The following is a 25,670-nucleotide window of genomic DNA, read 5'->3' as shown; positions in this document are numbered from 1 at the left end:
GCTTAACTACCATTTTTGTTCAAATTTATATAATACTTTTACACTGTTGTGTACAATTATAAGGTTGTTAAAATATGTTTTAAATTAAAACTGATGATTAAATAAAATATATATTCCATTTGTGTTGTATTGTAATTGTGTTTGCATTGAATTAGTTTTGTATTGTATATTTATTGTATAATATTTTTGTTTTGTACTGAATTGTATTAACATGAAACCATGAGCCAATATATGCTCTATTTTTACACAACTACAAAGTTCCTAATCCACATTCCTAAGTTTGATTAACACCAGTCAAACCGAGAAACCACCTTATCCGATAATTTTGGTCTAAAGTTAGACAAAGGTGACATCTTTTCATGTCAAAACGATAGGACAAATACAGCCTTTCTAGTTTTTCCTACAGTACCCACTGTTTTGGGGTCCCAAAATTGCCCAATTTTTCTCATTAACGTTATCTTAAACCGGCTTAATTTTGTCTGTTTATCTCCGAAAATTGTCCCCACTATCTTGAATCATCAAAACAAGAAATTTTGCCTTCATTTTTAATTCAAATATTTAAATTTTCTCCTTTCCCTGTTTTGGTTGATGGTATTCGTAACTTTTCCCCTCCCAAATTTAAAAATTGTTTTAAAGCCTTTTTGCAGGATTACCACGGTCACTCCCCTATTTTAGACGTCCCTGCAGAAATTCACAGTGATATAAAAAGGGAAAGCTAAAGAACTATTATCCCCATTTAGATTTGGGCAATTTTTTACCATGCAGATCAAAAACAAAAATTTTTCCGGGAAACTGCAAATACTGAAAAAAAATTTTTATTCTGTTTTGCAAGAAATCCCATGACCCCTTTTTCTTTGATATTTCCCTTTGGAGTTAGATGTTATCTGCCCAAATTTGTTAACACATAAAATGAATCCCTTCTGTCATCGGGTCAGTGACGACGAATTTGTCATTGTAATAGCTATCAAAGAAAAACGGTTTTTCTTAGCTGTATCTCTAAAAATTTAAATTCTTTTTTGTTTTTACCCAAAGCTTTTTTCCCTTTCCCCTTTTTGGGAAACTCCCCAAAACAACCATTTTCATTTGACGGGCAGAACGTCCACCCCATTTTATTCACTTATTTTTTTAAACCAATTTAAAGGAAAACTTTTAAAATATTTTAAAACAACTTAAAAGAAAAAGCTTTCTTATCCGTTATTGTTTTAACCAGGGTTTTGTTTTCATTGTTTTAATTTTCCCCAAGTTTTTTTTGGGTGCCAAATCTATCACTCGAAATGTATATGTTTTTGACAAATTTGATAACAGTTTTTAAAAATTCTTCTGTTTAGACTATGTTTTTTTTCGCATACCCCTCATTTCTTTGAGTCGTTTTCTTTGCGTCTATCTTTCAACGAACAATTTATTAAAGGCGATTTTTTTGTTATCAATTTTATGTTGTCGTTGCTTGTTTTTTAACCAGTTCGTTTGTGAAATTGTTTGTCCTCCATTGATAAAACATTTGATTCGTTTTGTTGTTTAAGAAGTAGTTTGTCCTGTTCTTTGGCAAAACGTTTTCCCATTTTGTCTAGACATGGTATTTTGGATTTCTATTCTGAATTGACAATCGCCTTTAAATTACGTCAATTCGTGATTTTGAGAAATAGCTTTTTATATCGTTTTTACTCTTACTTTTATTATCTGTGATTTAAATTACCCCAGTGCTTTCATTTTCTGTCATTGTTTCATTAAAGTCTTCACTGTCTAAATATATTTCGAAGAGTTTTGGTATGTATTCCAACATTGCAGGTTTCCTATGATCTATTGTTGTTACAAACACATGCAAACAACGGATGTCGTGATCCTGCAAGTAAAATTTTTCGTTTTTCGTCTTCATGATCATCACAACTATCAAATTCGTCCCTTTGGACGACTGGAACGCTTTTGGTGTAGTTGTGGCATAGAGTCTTGATCTAAGTAGAATATGATGACGTGATTGGGAGTTTGGTTTTTTGTGGTGCTTTTAACAAGTTTGTTCACAAAGATGTTTCTGTTTGCAGGTTAAACATAACCTTTTGCTGGTACCCGGCGGCACCATTCTCTATTTTCACACGGGATACAGAACAAAAAAAGTCCCTCAGCTGAACCCGCGTGAAAGAGAAAGAGTCTTTTTTTGTTTTGTTTACCGGGAAACTTCCATAACTTGTTCTGAAATTCAGAAAATTAATGACAGTTAAAAAATCGTATTTATTTATGAAACCATTTTTTTTACAAAACTTTTAATAATTATAATAGATTGATGGTATCCTCTTTATACAAAAACTAGGTGAAAAAACTTTCTTAAACACCTAACATGGTTTCAATGATAATAAGAAAATCACCGGGTTGTAGGGACTTTGAATTATTTTTGCGGATAAAGCTATCAAGCTTCCTTACGGAATGTCGGTTTTTTCTAAACTTTAGGTGCCCGTTTGTGTCTGAAGACGTGGTCTTCATCCACCAGTACAGCTGGAAAACGCCATAATACCTCTGCTATGTTAACCCAATCGGAAATTATGTTTTGGGACTTTTAAACCTCCAGTATTTTGTAATTGAGGATGCAACATAATAGTTAAGTGTGAAGTTAATATATGTTAATAATTATTTTTCTAAAACAATTCCTAAACATCCAAGAATATGTTAAATATGTACATTCAAATGTTTAATAATTTTAAATTTAAACTGAGCTTAAGACTTTATCGAAAATAAATCTCACTTATAACCTCCCTTTTTTATATGAAAAAATTCAAAATCGGGTTTGAAATCTTTTACAAAATAATTCTTTTTTGAAAAACTAAACAATACTGATAAAAAATAATCTTTTTTTTGGAGATAAGATTTAAAATATAAAGCATACAAATTTGCCATTACAGGGTTCTTTAAACTTACCATTCATAATGTGTTACCTCACATTTATTTTCGGAAAATTCAGACATCATTTAACGCCTGTTTTGTATTAAAATAAAGCAAAAATTTTAAATTAAATACAAATCGTATTCGATTTAGACATATTAAACTTTCTCACAATATCAAATTCACAGTCACTTGGATCACCTAAACATGTTTCACTCATTTTTTGGTTGAAATTCGGTAAAAAGTCAGGTAACTACGCGTCTTTCCACATGCAAAAACTGCCCTTGAAACACATTTGTGCATTATTTTAATAACCTTCGATATGAATTATTTGTAATGCCATTGCGTAAAACAATTGATAGTCATCAGCCAGAAAAGATAAGTTGATAAAACCCAGGGCAAGTTATTTCTTTTTATTTTAAGTGAAAGATTATATATTTAATTTTTAAGCGCTCGAATAACTTTTCCCAAATAATACTAACTTCACATTTGAACTCGATCCGCTGTATTGTTCTGTAACAGTGTACCCTTTTTAAAATAGACCTAATAACATGAATTTACGCGATTTTACCAAATTTAAATGAGTTGTTAATGTTAGACAAATAAGCATTGTTCTTTAATTAAAGGGATAAATATGTTTATAATTTTCCGAAAAAAAGCTTTGGCTACATGTGAGGCTTTTACATTGTCAAATTTTTTTGTTTAAAGATTCTGCATTTAATTTTTTGGGCATTCCAATTTTTTACTGAAATGTTATAAAGAAGTCGTCCCTTACTGTAATCAAAATGTTTCTTGTTTTTTTTTTTGTTTTTTTTTTTTTTAATTGAAACAACATGTTTACGCCAGCGATCTAGAAATCGCTTTAATATATTTCACATTTTTTTAAAAATCTGATAAACTGTACATAATTACCATAAAGCATATCCATGTCATTGTTTAAAAAATCAGTTTATGATAACCATTTTACAATTGCAAATAGATAAATTTTAGTTCTATTTAAAGCTCGTTTCCTTCATTTATTAAAAACACCTATCTCCCATTAAACCCATTCCCTCGCCGCCATTTTGTCCTTTGTGCTATCGGGGGTTTGACAATATTTAAAAACCCATATAGATCTAATCTTAGTCCCAGTGCAATTAGACTTGGATAAAATTTCAAATGTAATATTTTGGGAAATATAAATTACAAAATCGTGTTGGTGTGTGTGTGTGTGTTTGGTGCGTTGCGTGCGCGCGCGCTTTTGTATGTTTGTTTTTTGGCTATCATTAAAAAAAAAAGTGAAAATATTTATGTAGATGGTGCCAACCTAGCACGATATTTAAACCTCTGAAATAAGTGAAAAACGGGAGCAGTAAAAATGCATACAGCAGCAATGACTTTCCAAAGGCTTTTGAGAAAAAAGCTCACCACATTCTTGGAAAGGGTGTTCTACAGGTAGACTGTACAAAGGATCAACAGATGTTGGTAGGGGCGTTTTGCTCGACTATTCTCTCTCTACATAATTATGATCAAATATTAAAATTTGCACGTGAACACTGTTGGCCACTGACCTTTAATAACGCAAGAGCCTGTCTTGTTAATTTAAGATTTTTTCAAAAGTTCAAAAAGTGCCAGAACTCTTGACAAATCCATTAGTGTAATGGACCTTTGGCAAGTGACCTATTTAGTAAGTGAGTGAAACACATTTCTCTTTCAAGTAGTGTTTTTAACACAAAACTAAACCAAGTGCAACGCTGATGCCTGGATGAGTAGAATAGTTCTCGATATTCTTCGAAAAAATGAAAAATTTCTTTTTTTTCAGGAATTTTACAAGATAATAGGCTTGGGGTTGTTTTTATATTCCTAAAAAAGTGCCTATGTGTTGACAATTAAATATCATTCTCCAAATGTTACAACACTTTTAACTAATCATGGACTTTTAAATTACAAAGTCCATGACTATACTGTAACCCTATTTGCTGTGCGAGTACTTTCTAGAATTGCCACTTTAATGGTGATGTATGTTGGTCATGGAGCCTCGAGATTCAGAATTTTTTTTGTAGGAAATCTTTTATGGCAGCACATTTTTTAACTGATTCATTTTTATCAATATTTAACTTATGATTTGGGTTTCACACAGAACTAGAACATTCTAAAGTTGACAACATTAAATAACAAAAATCTGGAAAATGTGTGAGCAAGTGTGTCAGGAAGCCATAAACGAGATACACAGACTAGTTTCAATTTTTTTAATCTTACATTTGTTTCTGTGCATTTTATTTAAACATGTCATTAATGAAAGTCAAATAAGTTTCAGAATAAATCTGACAAAAATAATTTGAAACATTAGTAGATGAAAGAAAAATAACTAGAACATAATTTCTATACATGTGTACAAAGCAATTATATTAGATATTTTCATGGCAGCTTTTTAATCTAAAATCTGACCACAAATTTTTACAAGACTGCACTTTTGTCACAAAATAAGCCAACACAAATGCTTAGTCTCACAATAGTGAACATTTACAGTATACTCTCTAAATCCATAATAAATGATCAATTCCCACATTTTTCTTATCTGTATGTGACCTTAGCATTGATCAAAGGGAGCTGAAATTGCGTTATACTAAGTTATACATTAATCTCCCAATGTTAAAGTTTCACTATGGACATGTCTTTCCCTCTGACCTCCCAAGTGTAATTTATATACAAGTGTGACCTTGACCTTTGACATAAAGACCTAGTACATTTACGCAACACTACATCTCATGATGGTGAATATTTGTGTCAAGAAATACTAAGATCCCTCAATTCATGATGGACAAAAAATTTACATTCTCTAGTGACTTACCTTGCATATATTGACCTAAATTATGCAGACACCCAATTATAACAATAATTATAACCATTGATGTTACATGTCACAAGTTTGCTGGATAGGTTCCTCATATGAAAGAATTAACTACAGGGACTCAAAACCACAGTGTTAAGGGTCAAGTGTTTTGAAGTCAACGACTATAACCACTCAGCCACAATGCCTTTTTACATAGATTTGAAAACCAGATAGATACCAAAATAAAATGGAATCAAAACCTCTTATTTACCATAGGAAGATAACTTTTTCATTTCATTAATAATTTTCTGCATTTCAATGAAAACTGATATATAAATTATACAAATATATACAAATTAGACCATATCTTTGTTTGTCATCATCAGAAAAAAATTAACAAAATATAGCACTTAAGAAAGAAAATACTACAGGCACTAAAATAAATGATGTCCCTGTCTCACTTGCCTGTAACTCGACAGTTTAATGATCAGATAGACACCAACTTTACAGGAAATTGTCTACAGATATTTCAACTCTATACAAGGCTAATTATTAAAATGACTTTGGCAATCTTGAAATGGTTAAAGAGTATGATTATTGAAATTATTTGAGAATAACATAAAAAAAACTTTACAAGTAATGTCTTAAGCCTTGAAAATCTTCACTCTAATTATCAAAATCAATTAAAACTAATTCATACAGTGAACTTATTCAAATCATCGATGAAAAGAAACAGTGAACTTATTTAAATCATCTATGAAAAGAAAATTTTCATGCAATGTATGCTGGACTACAGTAATAACTAGAACTATCGCTGAATGCGATTCATACACCCACCAATGTCCTTGACAGATGACCACTTGGAAAGGTGGTTAAGGGAATAACTTATGTGGCACAAATACATAAAAAGAAATTATCTCTGGTGAAAAAAAGACAAATTGTACAGGTAATAGTATAAATATATATTATCAAATCATGTTCGAAACAGTTACAAATAACCTTTCATTTTCCCAATGTATTAAACATTTTATTTATAAGCCAATTTTTGACCTTCAAGTGTGGCCTTGACCTTAATCTGGCACAAGGGTAAGATGGGTTTTGCACATCACCCAGTTTGGTTGAACATTTGAGTAAAGTTTGAAGAAAATTCTTCCATTAGTATAGAATTTATAGAGTAGACACAATATATTGTCTAGTATTGGTTGTATGTAAATTTGAAGACTTAAAAAGGGGCATAGCTTTGTCAAAATGCAATACAGAGTAATGAAACTTGACCTGCATATCTTATTTGCCACACCTCATATATCTTTTAAGTTTCAAGCATTTGCCTGCGCTAGTTTCAGAATTATTCAAGTACATGTTAAAATGTAAGAACATTTTCTAAGTCAATTTTTGACTTTCAAGTGTGACCTTGACCTTTAGCTGGCACAAAGGTGACATGGATTCTGCACATAACCTTGTTGAGGTGAAAATTTGAGTAAAGTTTGAAGAAAATTCTTCCATTAGTATAGGATTTATAGAGCGGACACAACATATTGTCTAATATTTGATTGTATGTAAATTTGAAGACTTAAAAAGGGGCATAACTTTGGTAAAATGCAATACAGAGTTATGAAACTTGAACGAACAGCATATCAGAATTGTGACCCTTCAAAAATATTTTAATTTTCAAGCAAATACCTTTTCTAGATTTAGAAATATTCAAATAAATATTAAAATTTAAGACTATTTTCTAAGTCAATTTTTGACCTTAAAGTGTGACCTTGACCTTAAGCAAGCAAAAGAGTGACATAAGTTCTGCACATCCCCTGGTTGAGATGAACATTTGAGCCAAGATTGAAGAAAATATTTCAATTAGTGTAGGACTTACAGAGCAGACATGACATACTGTGTAATATTAGATTGTTTGATATTTGACCTTCAATTGTGACCTTGACCTTGAGCTGACACATGGGCAAAATGGATTCTGCACATCCCCTTGTTGAGGTGAATATTTGAGCCAAGTTTGAAGAAAATCTTTCAATTAGTTTAGGACTTACAGAGCAGACACAACATTCTGTGTAATATTTGATTGTGTGATATTTGACCTTCAATTGTGACCTTGACCTTGAGCTGGCACATGGGCAACATGGGTTCTGCACATCCCCTTGTTGAGGTGAACATTTGAGCCAAATTTGAAGAAAATCTTTCAAGTAGTGTAGGACTTACAGAGCGGACACGACATACTGTGTAATATTTAATTGTTTGATATTTGACCTTCAATTGTGACCTTGACCTTGAGCTGACACATGGGCGACATAAGTTCTGCACATCCCCTGGTTGAGGTGAACATTTGAGCCAAGTTTGAAGAAAATCTTTCAAGTAGTGTAGGACTTACAGAGCGGACACGACATACTGTGTAATATTTGATTGTGTTTGATATTTGACCTTCAATTGTGACCTTGACCTTGAACTGACACATGGGCAATATGGGTTCTGCACATCCCCTTGTTGAGGTGAACATTTGAGCCAAGTTTGAAGAAAATCCTTCAATTGGTATAGGAGTTATAGAGCGGACACGAAAATGGAGACGGATGGATCGACAGACGGACGGACGGACCGACCGACCGACGCGACAAAGCGAATCCATTATAGCCCCCCCCCCCCACATTTTTGTGGTGGGGGTATAATAACAAAATATAATATATTTCACAAAAGGAAATAAAAACTTTACAAACAAAATAATTACATACATGTAAGAAAAATACATGACTAACTAATACTGTAATAAAAGTACTACTAATACATAATTGTTTTTTATGATTCAAACTACTTCCTAGTTAAATACACACTAACCTTTCTTATGTGAATATATATCATATATGCACATTGTTAGAGACAGAAAAAAATAACATTTTATATGAAAGATATGGCATCATTCAAGCAAATCAAGTTTTCAACTAAATCACACCTGGTCCTGAATGAAGTTCATATTTGACGTCATTTGCTGTGCATATATAGTTTAACCATGCATTTCATGACCCTGTGTGATAAATAGTGGAATAGCGTTAAGCGTGTTTGAATACTCGACACTTAACACATTAAAAACTATTATCAGTTTTATAATTTCATGCAAAACTTTTTTTCCTTTAAATTTATATAGTTTAATTAATATGGCCACAGTTGATTTAACAATAACATTGCAAGTTTAATGCCAGAACAAAATAATTATGTACCTGGCTATATCTCTATTTCAGTGTCCTACCTAAATGTAATCTCTCAATTTTATGGGGAGGGGTCGGTCTTAGTAAATCATTATTTATCACACTCTGTTTATAAGTTAACAAAAACAGAACAAGAGATGCTGGTCACACAGCCCCCTTTACTGTTCAATGATTCTGGATAACGCAGGAATTTTCTACATTCACAAATTGGAATATTCCATACTAAGATCATTTGTCATGAAGTCAATAACAAGAGGGCCATGATGGCCCTGGGGTCGCTCACCTGTACATAGGCCCCCAGGGCGGGGCCAGTTAAAACCAAAGGGCTTTTACTTGAACAAACTTGGAAGACACCCATTAGAAGATGTTTCATGTTGTTAAGTTTTTACTATACACAAATAATGAAAAACAATGACTTTTGCCCCCCCCCTCCCCCTGGCAGGGCCAATTTTAACCCAAGGGCTTTTATTTGAAAAAAACTTGGTAGACACCCATTAGAGCATGTTTCATGCTAAATATCTTAGCTCTAGCTCTTTGGGTTCTTTAAAAGAAGATTTTTAAGTTTTTAATTACTATATGCAATATAGGAAAAATCAATGACCCCCTAGGGCGGGGCCAATTTTGACCCAAGGGCTTTTATTTGAACAAACTTGGTAAACATCCATTGGAACATGTTTCATGCTAAATATCTTAGCTCTAGCTCTTAGGGTTCTTTAATAGAAGATTTTTAAGTTTTTACTCTATGTATATAGGGAAAATCAATGACCCCTGGGGCGGGGCCAATTTTGACCCCAGGGCTTTTATTTGAACAAACTTGGTAAACATCCATTAGAACATGTTTCATGCTAAATATCTTAGCTCTAGCTCTTAGGGTTCTTTAAATGAAGATTTTTAAGTTTTTACTCTATGTATATAGGGAAAATCAATGACCCCTGGGGCGGGGCCAATTTTGACCCCAGGGCTTTTATTTGAACAAATTTGGTAGACACCCATTAGAAGATGTGTCATGCTTAATATCTTAGCTCTAGCTCTTTGGGTTCTTTAAAAGAAGATTTTTTAAGTTTTTACTACATGTATATAGGGAAAATCAATGACCCCTGGGGCTGGGCCAATTTTGACCCCAGGGCTTTTATTTGAACAAACTTGGTAGACACTCATTAGAAGATCTTTCATGCTAAATATCTTAGCTCTAGCTCTTCGGGTTCTTTAAAAGAATTTTTTTTAAGTTTTTACTATATGCATATAGGGAAAATCAATGACCCACTGGGGCGGGGCTAATTTTGATCCCAGGGCTTTTATTTGAACAAACTTGGTAGACACTGATTAGAAGATGTTTCATGCTTAATATCTTAGCTCTAGCTCTTTGGGTTCTTTAAGAGAAAATTTTTAAAGTTTTTACTGTATGCATATAAGGAAAATCAATGACCCCCTGGAGCGGGGCCAATTTTGACCCCAGGGCTTTTATTTGAACAAACTTGGTAGACATCCATTAGAACATGTTTCATGCCAAATATCTAAGCTCTAGCTCTTTGGGTTTTTTAGAAGAAGATTTTTTTAAGTTTTTACTATATGCATATAGGGAAAATCAATGACCCCCTGGGGCAGGGCCAATTTTGACTCTAGGGCTTTGATTTGAACAATCTTGGTAGACACTCATTAGAAGATGTTTCATGCTTAATATCTTAGGTCTAGCTCTTTGGGTTCTTTAAAAGAAGATTTTTAAAGTTTTTACTATATGCATATAGAGAAAATCAATGACCCCCTGGGGCGGGGTCAATTTTGACCCCAGGGCTTTTATTTGAACAATCTTGGTAGACACTCACTAGAAGATGTTTCATGCCAAATATCTAAGCTCTAGCTCTTTGGGTTTTTTAGAAGAAGATGTTTAAAGTTTTTTCTTTTGGTTGCCATGGCAACCAGAGTTCTGCATGGAATGGAATTCTTTGAACAACTTTGTTAAGGCTTCACACAAGGAACATCCCTGTGAAGTTTCATTATGATCTGCCTTATGGTTTCAGAGGAGATGTCATTTGAAAAGTGTGAACGGACAACGGACGACGTACGACATACGACGGACGACGGACGAAGAGTGATCCTAATAGCTCACCCTGAGCATATGCTCAGATGAGCTAAAAACATATCTTTTTCAGGAAAAATGAAACAACAATTAAACTGTTCAGAAAAATTACATACATGTAACCAAGTCTTCTTGTCAATATACAAAACATGACATTATATCAAATCAAACTGATGTGATTTTTGCGTGTGATTTTACTAAAAGATTGTAGGAAATACATCATATCTGCAACAACTTCATTCATCCTTTTTAACAGATCTTTATTCATTGTTATACATACGACTTTGAACATAATCAGAAAACATTTTTGAGAATATCAATCCTTATGTAGATTCATATTTTCAAACATAGCATATCAGAAGGTATGTAACATGCTTTTGTTTTCATGTCTGTTCTTTTGTAGATTAATAAGTACACATAGTGTATCAAACAATGGTTTAACATTGTGTCTTGTTTTACCATATTTGTCAAAAGTATAAAGCATAGAGGCAAGCTAGCCAACCAGTCCATCTAGCAATGTTATCTAGCATCTGATTGGTCAAGACTGAAACAAACTTTTGAACTGTCCAATGGCTTAAATGCAGTCGAGGACTGTACATTTCAAATATGGAAATGCATCTGGATGTATCAGATATCAAACAATGATATCGTATAAATCTTATACATAAGCACATTAATCTGTAACATGCATATATTTAATATGGCAGATTATGCATCATGTGTAATGTCCAGATCATAAAAGTTGATATTCCAAAAGTAATCTGTAAGTAAACATCATACTGATTGGTCGTTTGCAGACTGTTCTCTTGTCAGAAGAGATGTGAATGGCTAAATGAAAGACAGTATTTGATTGGCTACTGAGTTTCAAGAAACAGTGATAGGCACTTGTGGTGGGGTAATGTCTTCAGGTATTCCATTGACTAGTGTTGCATCTCGCAGATGATCCGTTAGGAAGACTGATAAATTATCTTTATCTTGCTGTAATACAAAATAAACAAATATAATAACAAAGCATATCTCCAATCCAGTACACATTTTTTTTTAATTTAAACAGTAAAATGCTCTCTCAATACAAAAATTACATTGGTAAATATCCAAAATTCCTGTATACAATTATTAAAGCAGAAGAACACCTCTTCCTTTGCATTCTTTTTCATTTTGAAATTAACTTTCATACCTAACATACCTTTTTAAACAAGGAAATATTTCTATACATTTATAATGCTTCTTACATCAAATATCAAAGTTTTATTTCTTTGTTTTAAAAGGCATGTTAGATATAAAAAATAAATTTAAAATGTAGAAATTAGTTTGAGGTTATGGGTATAAGCCCATCTTTTGTTCATAGCCAAATTTCCTCACAAAAAAGCACCAGCATGATTTAGTTAGCAGGCTCAGGGGTGTTGATCAATATAGGTTGGTTCATAATTGAACATAAAACTTTAAAAATATGTCTAAACTTATTCATGTATGTAGAAGTTCAGTATGTAATAAATGCACATCTTCAGTGTTAAGTAGGAAAAATTCCTAAATAAAGTCTAACACAACACAATTGAAAATGTTTTAGGCTCAGTTTTATTGAGCCTGTTCATGGACGGTTCTGTAAAGTGCAAACAAACGTCCACACCCCCTAGCACCGGCTTAAGCAGAATTCAACATTTAAACATGAGATGGTAAAATTTTGAATTAAGAAACATCCGCAGATGTAGGAAGACCTTCAATGGGAAACAAAAAATAGAATCCATTGAGCACAGATAGCCCCATATTCCATTGTTTTGAACGTCTACAGACAGAAAGCATCACAGCAGGACAGACAGACAAGGGCAAATCTATATGCCTCCAGCCCCTTTCTGAAGGCATAGAAAGAATCAAATTCTTACTTCGTTTATAAATCCATAATGGACAAGCTCTTCAGCAAGAATGGAGGCATTGTCTTCAGATCCGAAGTCACATTCTAGTTGACGATTCATTTTATCGTCCATGCGAAGAATCAGAACAAGATGGTATGACAAAGAATCCTGTTGACGCTTTATCTGGCACGTCATGTTAGTCACACGTCTTGCCTCGACGTCCATTGGCTCCGGAGTCTCGGTTTTCTCCTGTTCCGTAGTTTCTGGAGTTATTGGCCTTTGACGTGTATTTGGTGGTGGCTGTGGTAAGTCAAACGCAGTCAGTGGATAAATTCCGTTCCTGCAAGTAAGAATACAAAATTCAACAGTTTGAAAAAAAAATTGTATAAATTTGTCAATAATCAATTAATATGAAAGTAGGCAAAGCCTATGAACCGGCTTCACGGACCTAGGCTTTGACTTCCCTGTATTAAATTTAAGTTAACAATACAAGCCATAGATAGCAAATCATGTGATAACAGTGGGAAAGTATGATTACTTTAGCTTTATGACTTCTTTAGCAGCATGTACCTATCTATTCAGTTTCAATAGTCTTGACTATCAGCAAAATGCCTTAACTAAAAGATGCATAATGATTAAGAGAGAAATAAGTGAGAGAGAAAAAAACACCTTTAAACAAGATAATTATCATTTTGGGTAAATATTTTAAGCAAACTTTGCACCTACTTTACATCTTCTAAGAATTTTTCTAGCTCTAATCCCTGCACATGCGAAAATCTGAAAATAAAGGTAAATAAAATTTTATTTTTAGAGGAACAAATACATGCAAGAATCAATTTATATATGTAGTATTAAGAATTTCAAAACTTTAAAATGCAAGATATTGGCATATACCTGGTTCATAATTCATAGTGTTTGGGGGGAGGGGGGAAGGGGGGGGAGAGTTATACTGCACATGTTAACTTGCAGTAAATTTTTTTATCCCCCCCCCCAATTACAACTTTCTTTTGATAAAAATGGTTTTGAATGTAGAGCAAAGGACATATTGATTATATATCACCAAACTTTATCTAAAAACAAACAAACAATTGTATTTACTTTTTTAATATAATTAAATTAAAATTATTTAATTTTATGTTTTAAAACAACTGTAACAACTATTACAATATTTCATTCATATCAAAAGCGCTCCTTAGTTTCTCTTCCAGTCTTTGTTTGTTTTTTCTCTTTTTTTTTTTTTTTGGTTGTTTTTTTTTGTTTTTTGTTGTTGTTTTGTTGTTGTGGTTTTTTCCTGCCAGTATTTCATAAATCATTCAGTACGCTTACAGCTTTCAACATATTATTGCTAACCACATCATTGAAGGAGGGACTATAACTGGTTATATAACTCAAAATCATAAAAGTCTAAGGTCTCTCAATCAAACACGGTCAAAAAAATTTTAATCTTATATCTAGGGTCTGTAAATCAAACATGATTATATAACTCAAAGCCATATACCTAAGGTCTGTAAATCAAACATAAAGCTACCTACTTCATTAAAGTTGGTTCTTGGTCATCCTTGTATTTTACTTCAGCTATCACTTTCTTTGGCTCTGATTTTAATATATGTGTATCTTCAGCTATATTTTCTACAAGTTTGGCTGAAATTAATTGACACATTCAATATATGAAAGTCATAATTAGGTCAAGTATCTTGTTAAACAAGCAATTATCATAGTATTGCAAGCAATCCATAAGTCCCCTACCGGTTAGAACCCCATCAACATTCTGAAGGGCCATTGACCATTCACTAATGTTTCAATTTTCTCTATTTTAAGTAAACTTGTTGGAAAAGTTCTTTAAAAGTGATCACAGGAAACAGTTTTTTATGAACAGACAGACAGACGGACTGAAGGACACTCTAGAAAATAATATAAGAAACATCCCTGTTACCAAAATATAACATTTTAAAAGCAAAATTCTTAAAGAGGAGATAACTCTTGAATTAAAGATGCAATTTCATAAAAATTTTCAGCTCTTTTTGACTAATCACAAAGATTGTTATATTTGCCATGTTTTAAGCCTATTTGTTGCCAAGGCAACTGATATTTTTTCAAAATAGGAAGAACAGAAAAGACATGCATAATCTCAAGACTGCTATCTACCCATATGTCAAGTTTCATAAAAATATTTCAAGTACTTTTTGAGTTATCTCTGGATTCAGTTTATGTGTAAAATTTGCCATATTTTCAGTCTATGTGTTGCCATAGCAACCAGAATTCTCAACATAGGAAGAAAAGAAAAAGACGTGCATAATCTCCATACTGCCATCTATCCATATACCAAGTTTCATAAAAATATTTTCAGTACTTTTCAAGTTATCGCGGGATCCAGTTTTATGGACGGACGGACTGACAGACAGACGGATGGACAGACGGACGAACAGACGGACGGAGGGTAAACCTAAAGTCCCTTCCGGTAAACCGGTAGGGGACTAATAAGTCCTGTCAGAAGACAGCAGACTCCACTTTTCTTAGTGTTGGATAAAAGGGGCATAACTTGGCCAAAAATAATTTTAGAATTATCTCCCCTCCTTTTAAAATGTCATTCTTTCATGATGATAAACATGTATACCAAGTTTTAATTCAAAAGTGTTTATAGTTTCTATGAAAATGGACTTAACAAAGTTTATAAACTTTGATGCCAATGAGAGGGTCAAGACAACAGCTCTTCATATTTTCTTATTCAAAAAAAAGTGGAGCTTAAAATTCGAAATATCAATACAGTACATTGAAATTTATTAAAGTAAGTATGTAATCAAATCATGTAATTTGTAGGTTTGCCCATCTATCAGTGTTTAAGCTGGGTCTTCCTCTACAAGTAAAGTTAGATAGCCACCATAAAATGATATTAGTAAACACTGAAACATACATTATTATAAACTGCAATCATAGTAAATGGTGTTTTTTGCGAATACTAAGATAGCCGTCTGGGTGTATTTTTCAGGGGCAACATATAGCTTGAATTCTATGCTGGATAAATTCCAAAACTACCTTATGTTCAAACATAAACCCTGTCCCTGATGAAACCAATATCGATTTATTATCAACAATTCTACAAACTCTTATAATGATTTCCAAATACATATGTCTGGCAATTTTCTTCGCCACTTTACGAGTATTTCTAAATTCTAGAATATTATGGATCCAATTTACCAACAAACATACCTATACTTCACAACCCTAAATTCATGTCATAGACTTACCTGCTTTGGTTTTGGAAATGCTTATTGGTTGTTTTAGGGGGCTTAAATATAAACTAGCAAAAACTGAGAAAGATATTTATTAACTTACCATTATTTACAATGGCGTGGGCGGCAAGTAATGTTAATGAATGGACTTCAAATAAAACTGAATGGAATAACAAATCTCTGGCAGTAGGGCGTTTCTCTGGATCTTTTTCTAAACATTTCTCTAGAAAATCTTGCAAAGAAAAACATAAATAACAAGATATTTCCACTATTTTAAATAAAAATTACTAACAATGGTGAGTTATTTAATACACAATACACTGGCAAGCATGAACACAAAACTTGTCGGTGTCTACCAACAATGTCAACATATTGCATTTATCAAAAATATGTATACAAGCTGCCAATGACCTATTTTCAATGTGAACAAGGGCACCACATGCAACGTTTACACATGTCTGTTAAAATAACCACTTTTGACAAAAATTCACTCCAAAAATATAACTTTCTTTATTAAGCCCCTTGTCTAACAAATGCACATTGTCAATCAAGTAAACATTAACATTTATCTTGATAACTTTTAAAATGTTTTGATAATGGTCTACATTTAAGTTTTTGCATGACAATGAATAAACACAAGGACAACAACAGGGACAATGCAGCAATCATTATAGCTCCACTTATTTCTTCTAAACAGACAAGCTATGAATAATGAATGATTTTAACAATTTCAATAAATTTAGCAATGAACCTCCTTGAATATAATATTCTATTTATCACATACATAAAATAGAAAATATCACTTTTTCATTGCAGCATTAAAAATTTTTAAAGTGTAACGCTAACATTTAGCATGTATTTGTAAAATTCAAATCATGTAACATCAAAATATATACACAGCCATGTAATACCATTTTTATGGAATGGCAAAAGCTGCACATAAATAAATATAAGTGAGTAAATTGTTAATACCATGACTTATCAACATAAAAGCAGAAGAATCTTACTCTTTGAAGTGGATTTTCTATGGACTGAAGTGTTTTATCTATAGCTTCCATTGTGATCACATTTCCACTCTCCCCGTTTCCTTGGATACTAAGGGCAGCCATCTAGTCAAAAAAATTATTTTATCATTTTTATAAAACAAGCCACTCCATACATTTTTAATACAAAATTTCTGAAAGTCTAAAAATATACCTGAAGAGTGAAATTTTAGAATTAATATAATGATATGTTTCTTCGTTAGCTTATAAATCTAAAACTTTGTGTGAACTTGAGCTTCCTTTTTTTTCTTTTCTTTGTTTCAGTTAAAAGACTCAGTGATGTACTTGGGCATACTGGGACATTCCATCTCTTACCAATGAGGGAAAATTATCCTTTAACCTTGCTTGTTTGTTTCTCTTCTAACTTCAATCCAATTTTAACACATTATATGATCGTACCTCAGCGGACGATCCACTTATTCGGTTTTCCTGAATAACTTACCAGTAATTACCAATTTCTTCGCAAATGACTGACTGCTAATCTCATCAGCAGTGAGAGACAATTTCCATTAGATTCAACATCCAAGATCAATTGTCATGAAGATATTTTCCTTGCCTTTTACACTATTAGCTCTTGCACAGCAGTGTGCTCGGCTATTTTATGTGCTTGATAGCAAATCAAGAGCATGAATAATGTAAAATTTTCTAAGTACAAAAAAGGGTCATAATTCTGTCAAAATCCATGTAAGAATCAAAAGCTTTCTGCAAGCTAGCTGGATATCTCAGTAAAATGAAAGAATTCATATATTCTAGCAGAATGTGACAGCAGTCATTTTATGTGAGCAACTTATGTCAGTAATAATGTTAAAGTAGCCCAAAATATGTACATATCATACCTCTAGAGCACACATCCCAAATGAATAAATATCTACAGCAGTTGTCACATTTCCAGCTGAAATGAAGAATAAAACTCTCAGACAATAATATATGATCACCACACATTGTGCCCAGAAATTTAAAGATATTTATGTTAACATTACATTTGATGGAATCCTTCCGTAATTCATATTTCATGTAAAAAACCCATATAATTAAAACAGGCATTTGTTCTTAAAGTCCTCTAGTATAAATATAAACAAAATGCATTGATGATAAAATTGTGTAAGCTTTAATAACATATTTACGAACAATTTCTAGTACATTACCTTACTATAAAAGCTTTAACTTTAAACAATATTTGTAATATTTTCATTTGCATAATAAAGTACATAAAATAAATGAAGTCAAACTGGATGGATATACAAGCTTTTTGAGTTACATATCCAGAATCCTAAAAAGAAAATGTTTTTATCTAATCCGGAAAAAATATTAATTAGTTTAATCCTCTAAACAGAAATATTAAAGGTTTAAGAAGTGAACGTCCATTCTCTTGATTTCATATAGGTGTAACATCACTAACATCCATATTCAGGTGCGACACCATGCATATTCTTCAGGTCATCCCGGTACGTCTTCACATGGTGCATTGCATCTGGAGCAACTGTAAACAAGATATAGTAATGAAGAAACGTAACTGCACTGGGCATTACCATGTATGACTGGAAATTTCAGGGTTTGTAAGTACACTAGTTTGGACTTATAGTGCTGCAAATCAGTCCATTTTACTAGCCTATTTAGAAGGGTAAGTGGTCTATGTCAGCCAACAGCAAGTTTCATATACCAAAATGTTCGTCTGGATCTTTAGTTTCTTGAATGGATATTCATTTGGCCCAACCCCGATGCGAAGCTAAGATATCCAAGATGGCGTCAAAGATGGCCGCCAAATCCTTAAATATTCTAGTATATTTACGTTGACTTATTTCCTTTTACAGTTTTGTAAATCAATTGAAATTTTGCATAAAATTTCTTATTTTCAACTTACTCATGCTATAAATTTTGACATAATTGATTTTTTTTCTAGATTTCATCGCCTAATTTAAACGAAAGAAGACAAAATATGTTGCAAACTGGGTGTCCTTTTCTGAAAATGTGTAACTTTTTAGTTTTATTCTTGTTTAAACTGAAAAACACATTCATGATTTCGTTTAATACAGCTTTAAAACTATATCTACACATATTTAGAATAAGTTAGAATAAGCGAACTATGCCATAACTGTGTTTTATTGATCGTAATTCATATACAAAGTGGGTGGGGTATTACGAACGGGGAGTCAACTTTAAATTAAATACATTTTTGTTTTATATTATAATAGTGATATTAAAAAGATTAACAATTTTATTTAATTGGTTAGTGATGAGACATCTTACCTTTCATAGAAAATGCTCTGCATGTGTGTCTAAATGTTGAAATATCTCTTTTATTTGTTTTATGCACACAATAAGGAATTAATTTACTGACCTGCAATTCGGTATTTGCGTTGAACTTGTGCTAGCCTTTTGTTAAGGATTTGTTTGCAAGTTTGTTTCTCCTTAGCCATAAACATTCATTGTTAGTCTTCAAATGTGATTTTGTTTATACTTGTAGGTCACTGTTCAAGACCCATAAGCTAAGCATTTATTAGGAAATAATAATATATATTCATTAACTTACAGAATTTCTCGGACAAGATTTATCTCCACAACCATTGAGGTAATGCACTTGAAACTAAACACATCTTTTGAGATCATTATTGTAGGTTACTTCCCTCTAACATGTTTTTATTTCAAAAAGTTATAATACTTTATGAATAAGAGAATTTCTTTATTATGCAGGCTGTTGGTTTTAAATATTCGAGCGTGCTGTCTGACATGTAGCACTTGTCTTAACATATGATAATCTACAATTGAACCATATTTGGAGTTTTGCCATTATTGATGACGGATATAATATTTACATTAAAATGTAAAATATAATTTGCTAGAACATTTAAAATGGGTAGGTTAATATTCAGTTTACAGTAAGAGAATTTTCTGCTAGACTGGATCTGAATTATGAATAAAATATTATATAAATATAAATATATATTGAGTGAATTGAAAATATATATATTATGAGGGCAGTTTCATTTTAGCTCAACTATTTGACGAATAAGGACAACTATCCTAGTCGCCCGAGCGTCGGCGTTAAAGTTTGTGTACCATCTCAAAGTCCATTGGCATATGACTTTGAAACTTGCACACTTGTTTACCATTATGCCCTCCACTTGAACACTGGAGGAGGTCTATCAAGCATTTTGACAGAATTATGCCCCTTTTTTCAACTTTGAATTTACTTTACCACCTCAGATAATTTCAAAATTCCATCGACATATCGCTTTGAGACCTTGCACACTTGCTCACCATCATAATCAGAGGAGGTCACTGTATCAAGCTTTTTTACAATATTATGTTCCATTTTATCAAGCACTGAGAATTGTCGAGTACTCTGTCCTACTGACAGCTCCTGTGTATGATTTTGAGCATTTTGTTTCAAGTTTGGTGTTAACTTCATGGGAGGAATTGAGAAGAGCTTTCAATTGGACGAAAATAGCTAATCTTATCCCTGGCGAGTACTTGATAGTAATACTATGTGCTGAGGGGGGTAGAGTAAGTACCGTCCATGAACACCGAGTCTGCTTCAGCACAGTTCAGCCACCGAATCGTTCCTGGAAAGGCTGTCAAGCAGTTTACCAGTACTAGTTGCCCTCACTTTCGCAAGGAACTGAAACTTCTGTACATAATAGAGCAGTGGTACAGTGCAAATAACCGTAGAAACTATTTCATGATCAATCACAACGAAACTGACCTGTCCCGTCCGGGTATCAAACACGGGTTACCCGATTCACAGTCCAACGCTCTACCTATTGAGCTAACCGGACGACTTGGTCCTTCGGGATCATTGATTGCAAAACTTTTATAGTTGAGGATTGGATACTACTTAGTCGGTACTAAGAGACGTGAGATATGGTCTCTCATGAACAGACCCCATCAAACTGAGTTTGAATTATCAACTTACTCTCAAGGGTCTTCTCTTTTCCTGATTTTTACACTCATAATGCCAATGCCATGTTAGTTTACTTTATATTTACTTTTATTTGTTACTAGAGAGATTTTATGTTAAGTGACTTTCCACTATTTCACAACCGGAAGCTATACGTTGCATTAAATAGCACTTACCGCCCTTAACATGAATAAATATATCCAAGTGAACGTAAAATAAATAAAACAAACTCTAAATGTTTTCAAATTTAAATATTTCTATCATTAACTATAACAAAGTAACTAAAATCTATGATAATTACGTAAATATTTAACAATGTCCTGTCGTCGTAATTCAGATATATTTAAAGGGATACACAGGTAAATTTTCATGTCTTCGTTTTGAATCTTTCATTTATTTATCTGTTAATGCCCTCAATATGAATACACTAAGCAGTCACATGAACAAAAAAATTCTCCATGGTGGTTTCCTAACCTGACCCAGATTAGAGCATTAAGATACCACAATAGTTGTCACAGTGATATCTGGAAACGTTAAAGAACGCGTCAAATGAATGATTTAGGTTTATATCTACAATATCTATAATTTTAACATCTAGGGTTTGTGGTAAGCCACATTACTAGTTTGAATTCTGTCGGCGTCTAAATTTTGTTTAACATTTCTAGACATATTTACGCTTCAAATAAAAAATATATAGATTTTTTTACAGAAATTCATGCTGGGACTTTTACAAATTATCATGATTCGAGTACGCAACATTTTCATTGTTGACGTTTTGTGCGTTCTTAATTGTTTTAATTTCGTCTTCTGTCTTGGTAAGTGATGTTCTTGTTGCTCTGCCTTCCTTTAAGGCATTGAGTACTTTGGTTATGGTAATAAGGCTGTACCTTAATTGTACATATTTACACGATCATGTATGTATTTTATTTATTTCTTCTAATGCAACCGTAACAATTGTTAGAATTTTACTTGGCGGGGATTTATTTTATTTATACTGTGTCGTCATATAGGAACACAACGGTAGTGGTAATTGCAAGTTACAATCCACACCCCCTAGCACCGGCTTAAGCAGAATTCTCAATTTTACATAAACTGGTACACTTAAAGGAAGTGAAGACACGTCCATAGATGTATTCATACGAAAGTGATCATGGTATCTTCTTTGTAAAATGCTCGTGCAATTTCACGACATACAACATATTATCCACAAGAAATAGAGTACAATGGGCGAAACTAAATAAAATGAATTTATAAAATGAGATCAAAGGTCAAAATGTAATCTTTAAAAGTAGGTAACATATCCAAAGGGTAATCATACACTGTTTAACCAAATGATTATTATACACTATTTAAAAAGAAATACCAGAACCACACAACTCGAAAAAGGTCGATTAGAAGGAATTTAAATAACACAAACACAATAATAATGCCAAGCTGAACTATTTTCATATAAACAATATGTTTTATCCGACTACTATGCATGTTTCATGAAACCGAAGGTCAACAGAGTAATGATCTATGAAGATAAAATATCAAACTTTTTAAATGACTATTTTGTCAATTTAAGAAACTTTAAAAAATAAATTACATTGCATTTGACATAAAAGGTGTGTAACATATAAATACATGAGCAGTAGTTGTTTTGCATACATTGTACTTTTCAAATCCTTAGGTCAACTTACAACAAAATCATGCTTTAACACATTTTTTAACAGATTTTTAGATCTGACAGGATACCTGTAATAGTATCACACTTTGAAAATCACCTTATGTTTATTCACTAACGTAAATATTGTCATTCCATATAATCAGTATAATCGAGGGGTCAGAGTTTCTCAAGATTTTTATTCATAGTGGGTGGGGTACAATTTGAACAATAATTCATTAAATAACCAGAAGCAAATTATCATATTCCTGGTTTATTGTGTTAATCAGTTATATGGAATGCACTAAAGAAGCTATAATTTGACAAAAACAAAAAAATTGGGGAAATAATTCATAGAACAAATAAGTACCAGTTACAACCTTACATTGAAAAACTACTTTAATGTACCGCCTCTCATTTTATATGCATTACTGCATAATTACAAAGAAAGATTTCTTAAGATTTGATATGAATGCATTAAAGCATTACTCTCATAAATACATTACAAAAGTGGAATAACAAAATAAGTAATACACATTTCTCTGTTTAAGCTAAGGCAAGAGTATCATAGCAAAATCCCATATGTTTAGCATTATTTTGCTTATTTGCGTATTAAAAAAAACAAAAAGCAATCTGTTTGATGCAATAAAATGAAATCTCTTCGTATAAAACGTTTTAAATGATATTTTCCGGGGGAAAAAAATCATTTGAAAATAAAAAAGGGGGAAAAAAATATAGAAAAATATTAATATTTTTGGGAATATTTAGGGTTTTTGGGCCCGGCCCATCTTTGAGGGGCCATTTTTGGTTTTTTAAGCTCGATGGGAAACCTTGAAAATGAAATAATTTCATTCGGGAAACTACAGACCAACGAAAAAATTTGGAAATTTAAACATCTTTTCCCTGACATAAAACCACTTGGGGTTGGTCTTTTTCCCCTTTTTTAATTTTTGCAGCACTTTTAAACACGGTGCATATCCATATCGGTACCCTCTTTGCGAAATCTGCTGAAACGGTACCCTCTCTGAACATGCACAGGTCATTCTCTGCTAAAAACAAACCAGCGATGGATACCAATCCAGTAAAATTTCATTGTAATAAGGAAAGGAGGTATGTCACGTAGAAAAGATGTATACCACGGAACACTAGGATGTTTTATTTATGTGCTGATTTGTCATGTGCCCGATTTTCATGTACTGCAACTTAACAATAAGCTACAAAAAATCGACATGTCTTGCTTCGCCCATCACCTCGACATATTTTTCGGGCTGAAATGAACCTGTGGCTTGATTATATATGCATCATACATATTTATTATGTTCATATACATATCATCTTCGGACAAATGGCAGTACATTGTCAAAAATAAATGTATAATTCATAAAAACACCCTACTTTCGGTTTTGCAGCGGCACGGGCTACCTCTCTTCATTTGAATTTTTATATCACAGGTACCCTCTCATTTTTTAACACATGGGTACCCTCAAAGCACGACATATGCTTTTATTTTCGTTAATCGTTAAGTATGTAATATTTACATAAAAGTAAAAAGTATTACATACACACTTAACGAATGTATGCACCGTGTTCACTAGTTATTTCATTACATTAAATTCAAATAAATTATCAACATCATTGGGTTCTTTTGTTTGTTTTAAATTCAGATCTTGCTGAAAATCTTGAAAGTTTTTGTTCTGCCTTAATTTTTCAGAACATTCCATATCAGTTTTTGAGGCATTAAGAAGAACATATGAAATTGTACGGTTGTTCTGTTTGCCTAGTACGGTTGTTCTGTTTGCATAGTACGGTTGTTCTGTTTGCCTAGTACGGTTGTTCTGTTTGCCTAGTACGGTTGTTCTGTTTGCCTAGTACGGTTGTTCTGTTTGCTCCGGCTGAGCCGGCTATCAAAAGATAATACAGTAAAATCTGATCAAACGAAATAGCCGGAGATAGAGTTTTTAATTAGTATTAAATTATATAAAAAGATAAACCAATGGTCTTTTGTACAGGTTTTACAGTATTACCCCTGGCTAGCCTAATCAGGAAGCGAGTTCAAGTCAGCCTGAACAACCAGAACAACCGGACTAAGCAAAAAGTGTTCCGGCAGTCCGATTAACTTCACGAACTCATTAAATCAAAAGAAAATAAAGACACTAAATTGATCGGTTTTCTTTTCATATTTTTCATATTTTGTCCTTTAGTTTTGACTAAATGTATTTAAAACTAAAATATTACGAAATGAACAAAGAATTGCAATTGCACTTTCAATTCATGCATCTTACAAAAAAAAAAAATCTCACACGACATGTAATCATGAATCGTTTTACTTTTAGATAATATCTAGTACATTTGTCTCAAATTTTATTTTATCACACACCCGTGCCGATTTTGCGACTCCGTAAATATGGTATTGCACGACCGTGCACAACAGTGCATATATTATAACGCGTAGTGTAACGACGCGCTGAATGTTAGCGTTATACTATAGGCGCGTCAATGAAAAATGACGCTTTTTTCACTTTTTGCAGTCTTTATTTTTGGTATGTGGCAAATATTGTATTAAATTCGTGTAAGTTCATTTCTGGATTTATTGAACTCGTTGAATAAAATAATATCATGCTCGCCACAGGCTCGCATAATATAAATTTATTCAACTCGTTCAATGAATTCAGTATTGAACTTACACTCATTCAATATCCTCTATTTCTTGAAATGATAGTATGCTCATTTTTTTCAAGTTCATCTGACTTGTTTATTTATTTTCATAAGATTTTTTTTTTTTAGATATCAATTTTCCACCCCTCATTTTTAGAGGAATAAAGCGAGATTTCTTCTTAAATCGACAGCAGCCGTGTATATAAAACTTTATAATACTGCACGTTTGTAACGTCATTTTTCATTGGATAATCGTGACGTTTACATAGTTTTATATACACGGCTGCTGTCGATTCATGAAGAAATCTTACCTTTTTCTCTTAAAATGATTCTTGCTGTATTATAAATTCGTTATAAAGTGTGTTGACAGGTTATATGGCCGTATATAA

General features: G+C 32.6%; 2 protein-coding genes across 2 annotated transcripts in view; both read right to left on the bottom strand.

Annotated features, from left to right (window-relative positions):
- LOC132746768 (uncharacterized) overlaps positions 1-25,670 on the bottom strand; it is a 39,339-nt gene that overhangs the window by 7,598 nt on the left and 6,071 nt on the right. The gene's annotated exons all lie outside the window — the stretch shown is intronic.
- LOC132746771 (nuclear receptor-binding protein-like) lies at positions 11,204-18,615 on the bottom strand. The gene is made up of 8 exons (XM_060736022.1): positions 18,483-18,615; positions 17,920-17,975; positions 17,049-17,149; positions 16,144-16,274; positions 14,343-14,451; positions 13,537-13,587; positions 12,841-13,150; positions 11,204-11,938 (listed from the first exon to the last, which is right to left on the bottom strand). The coding sequence occupies exons 1-8, from the start codon at positions 18,613-18,615 to the stop codon at positions 11,825-11,827; spliced, it is 1,005 nt and encodes a 334-aa protein (XP_060592005.1). The 3' UTR covers positions 11,204-11,824.

This window comes from Ruditapes philippinarum, unplaced genomic scaffold (genome assembly GCF_026571515.1).
Source record: "Ruditapes philippinarum isolate M1 unplaced genomic scaffold, ASM2657151v2 ctg1751_1_1_1_1, whole genome shotgun sequence".
NCBI classification, from domain to species: domain Eukaryota; kingdom Metazoa; phylum Mollusca; class Bivalvia; order Venerida; family Veneridae; genus Ruditapes; species Ruditapes philippinarum.
The sequence above is the reverse complement of the archived record's forward strand: the minus strand, read 5'-3'. Positions and strand labels throughout refer to the sequence as shown.

Excerpts from the sequence above, each read along its gene's own strand:
- LOC132746771 (XM_060736022.1), bottom strand. The coding sequence starts at position 18,615 with ATGGTAATGCCCAGTGCAGTTACGTTTCTTCATTACTATATCTTGTTT. Across the intron at positions 14,452-16,143 it reads CCACGCCATTGTAAATAATG|CCAAACTTGTAGAAAATATA; the intron begins GTAAGTTAATAA and ends AATTAATTTCAG. Across the intron at positions 11,939-12,840 it reads ATTATGGATTTATAAACGAA|CAAGATAAAGATAATTTATC; the intron begins GTAAGAATTTGA and ends TTTGTATTACAG.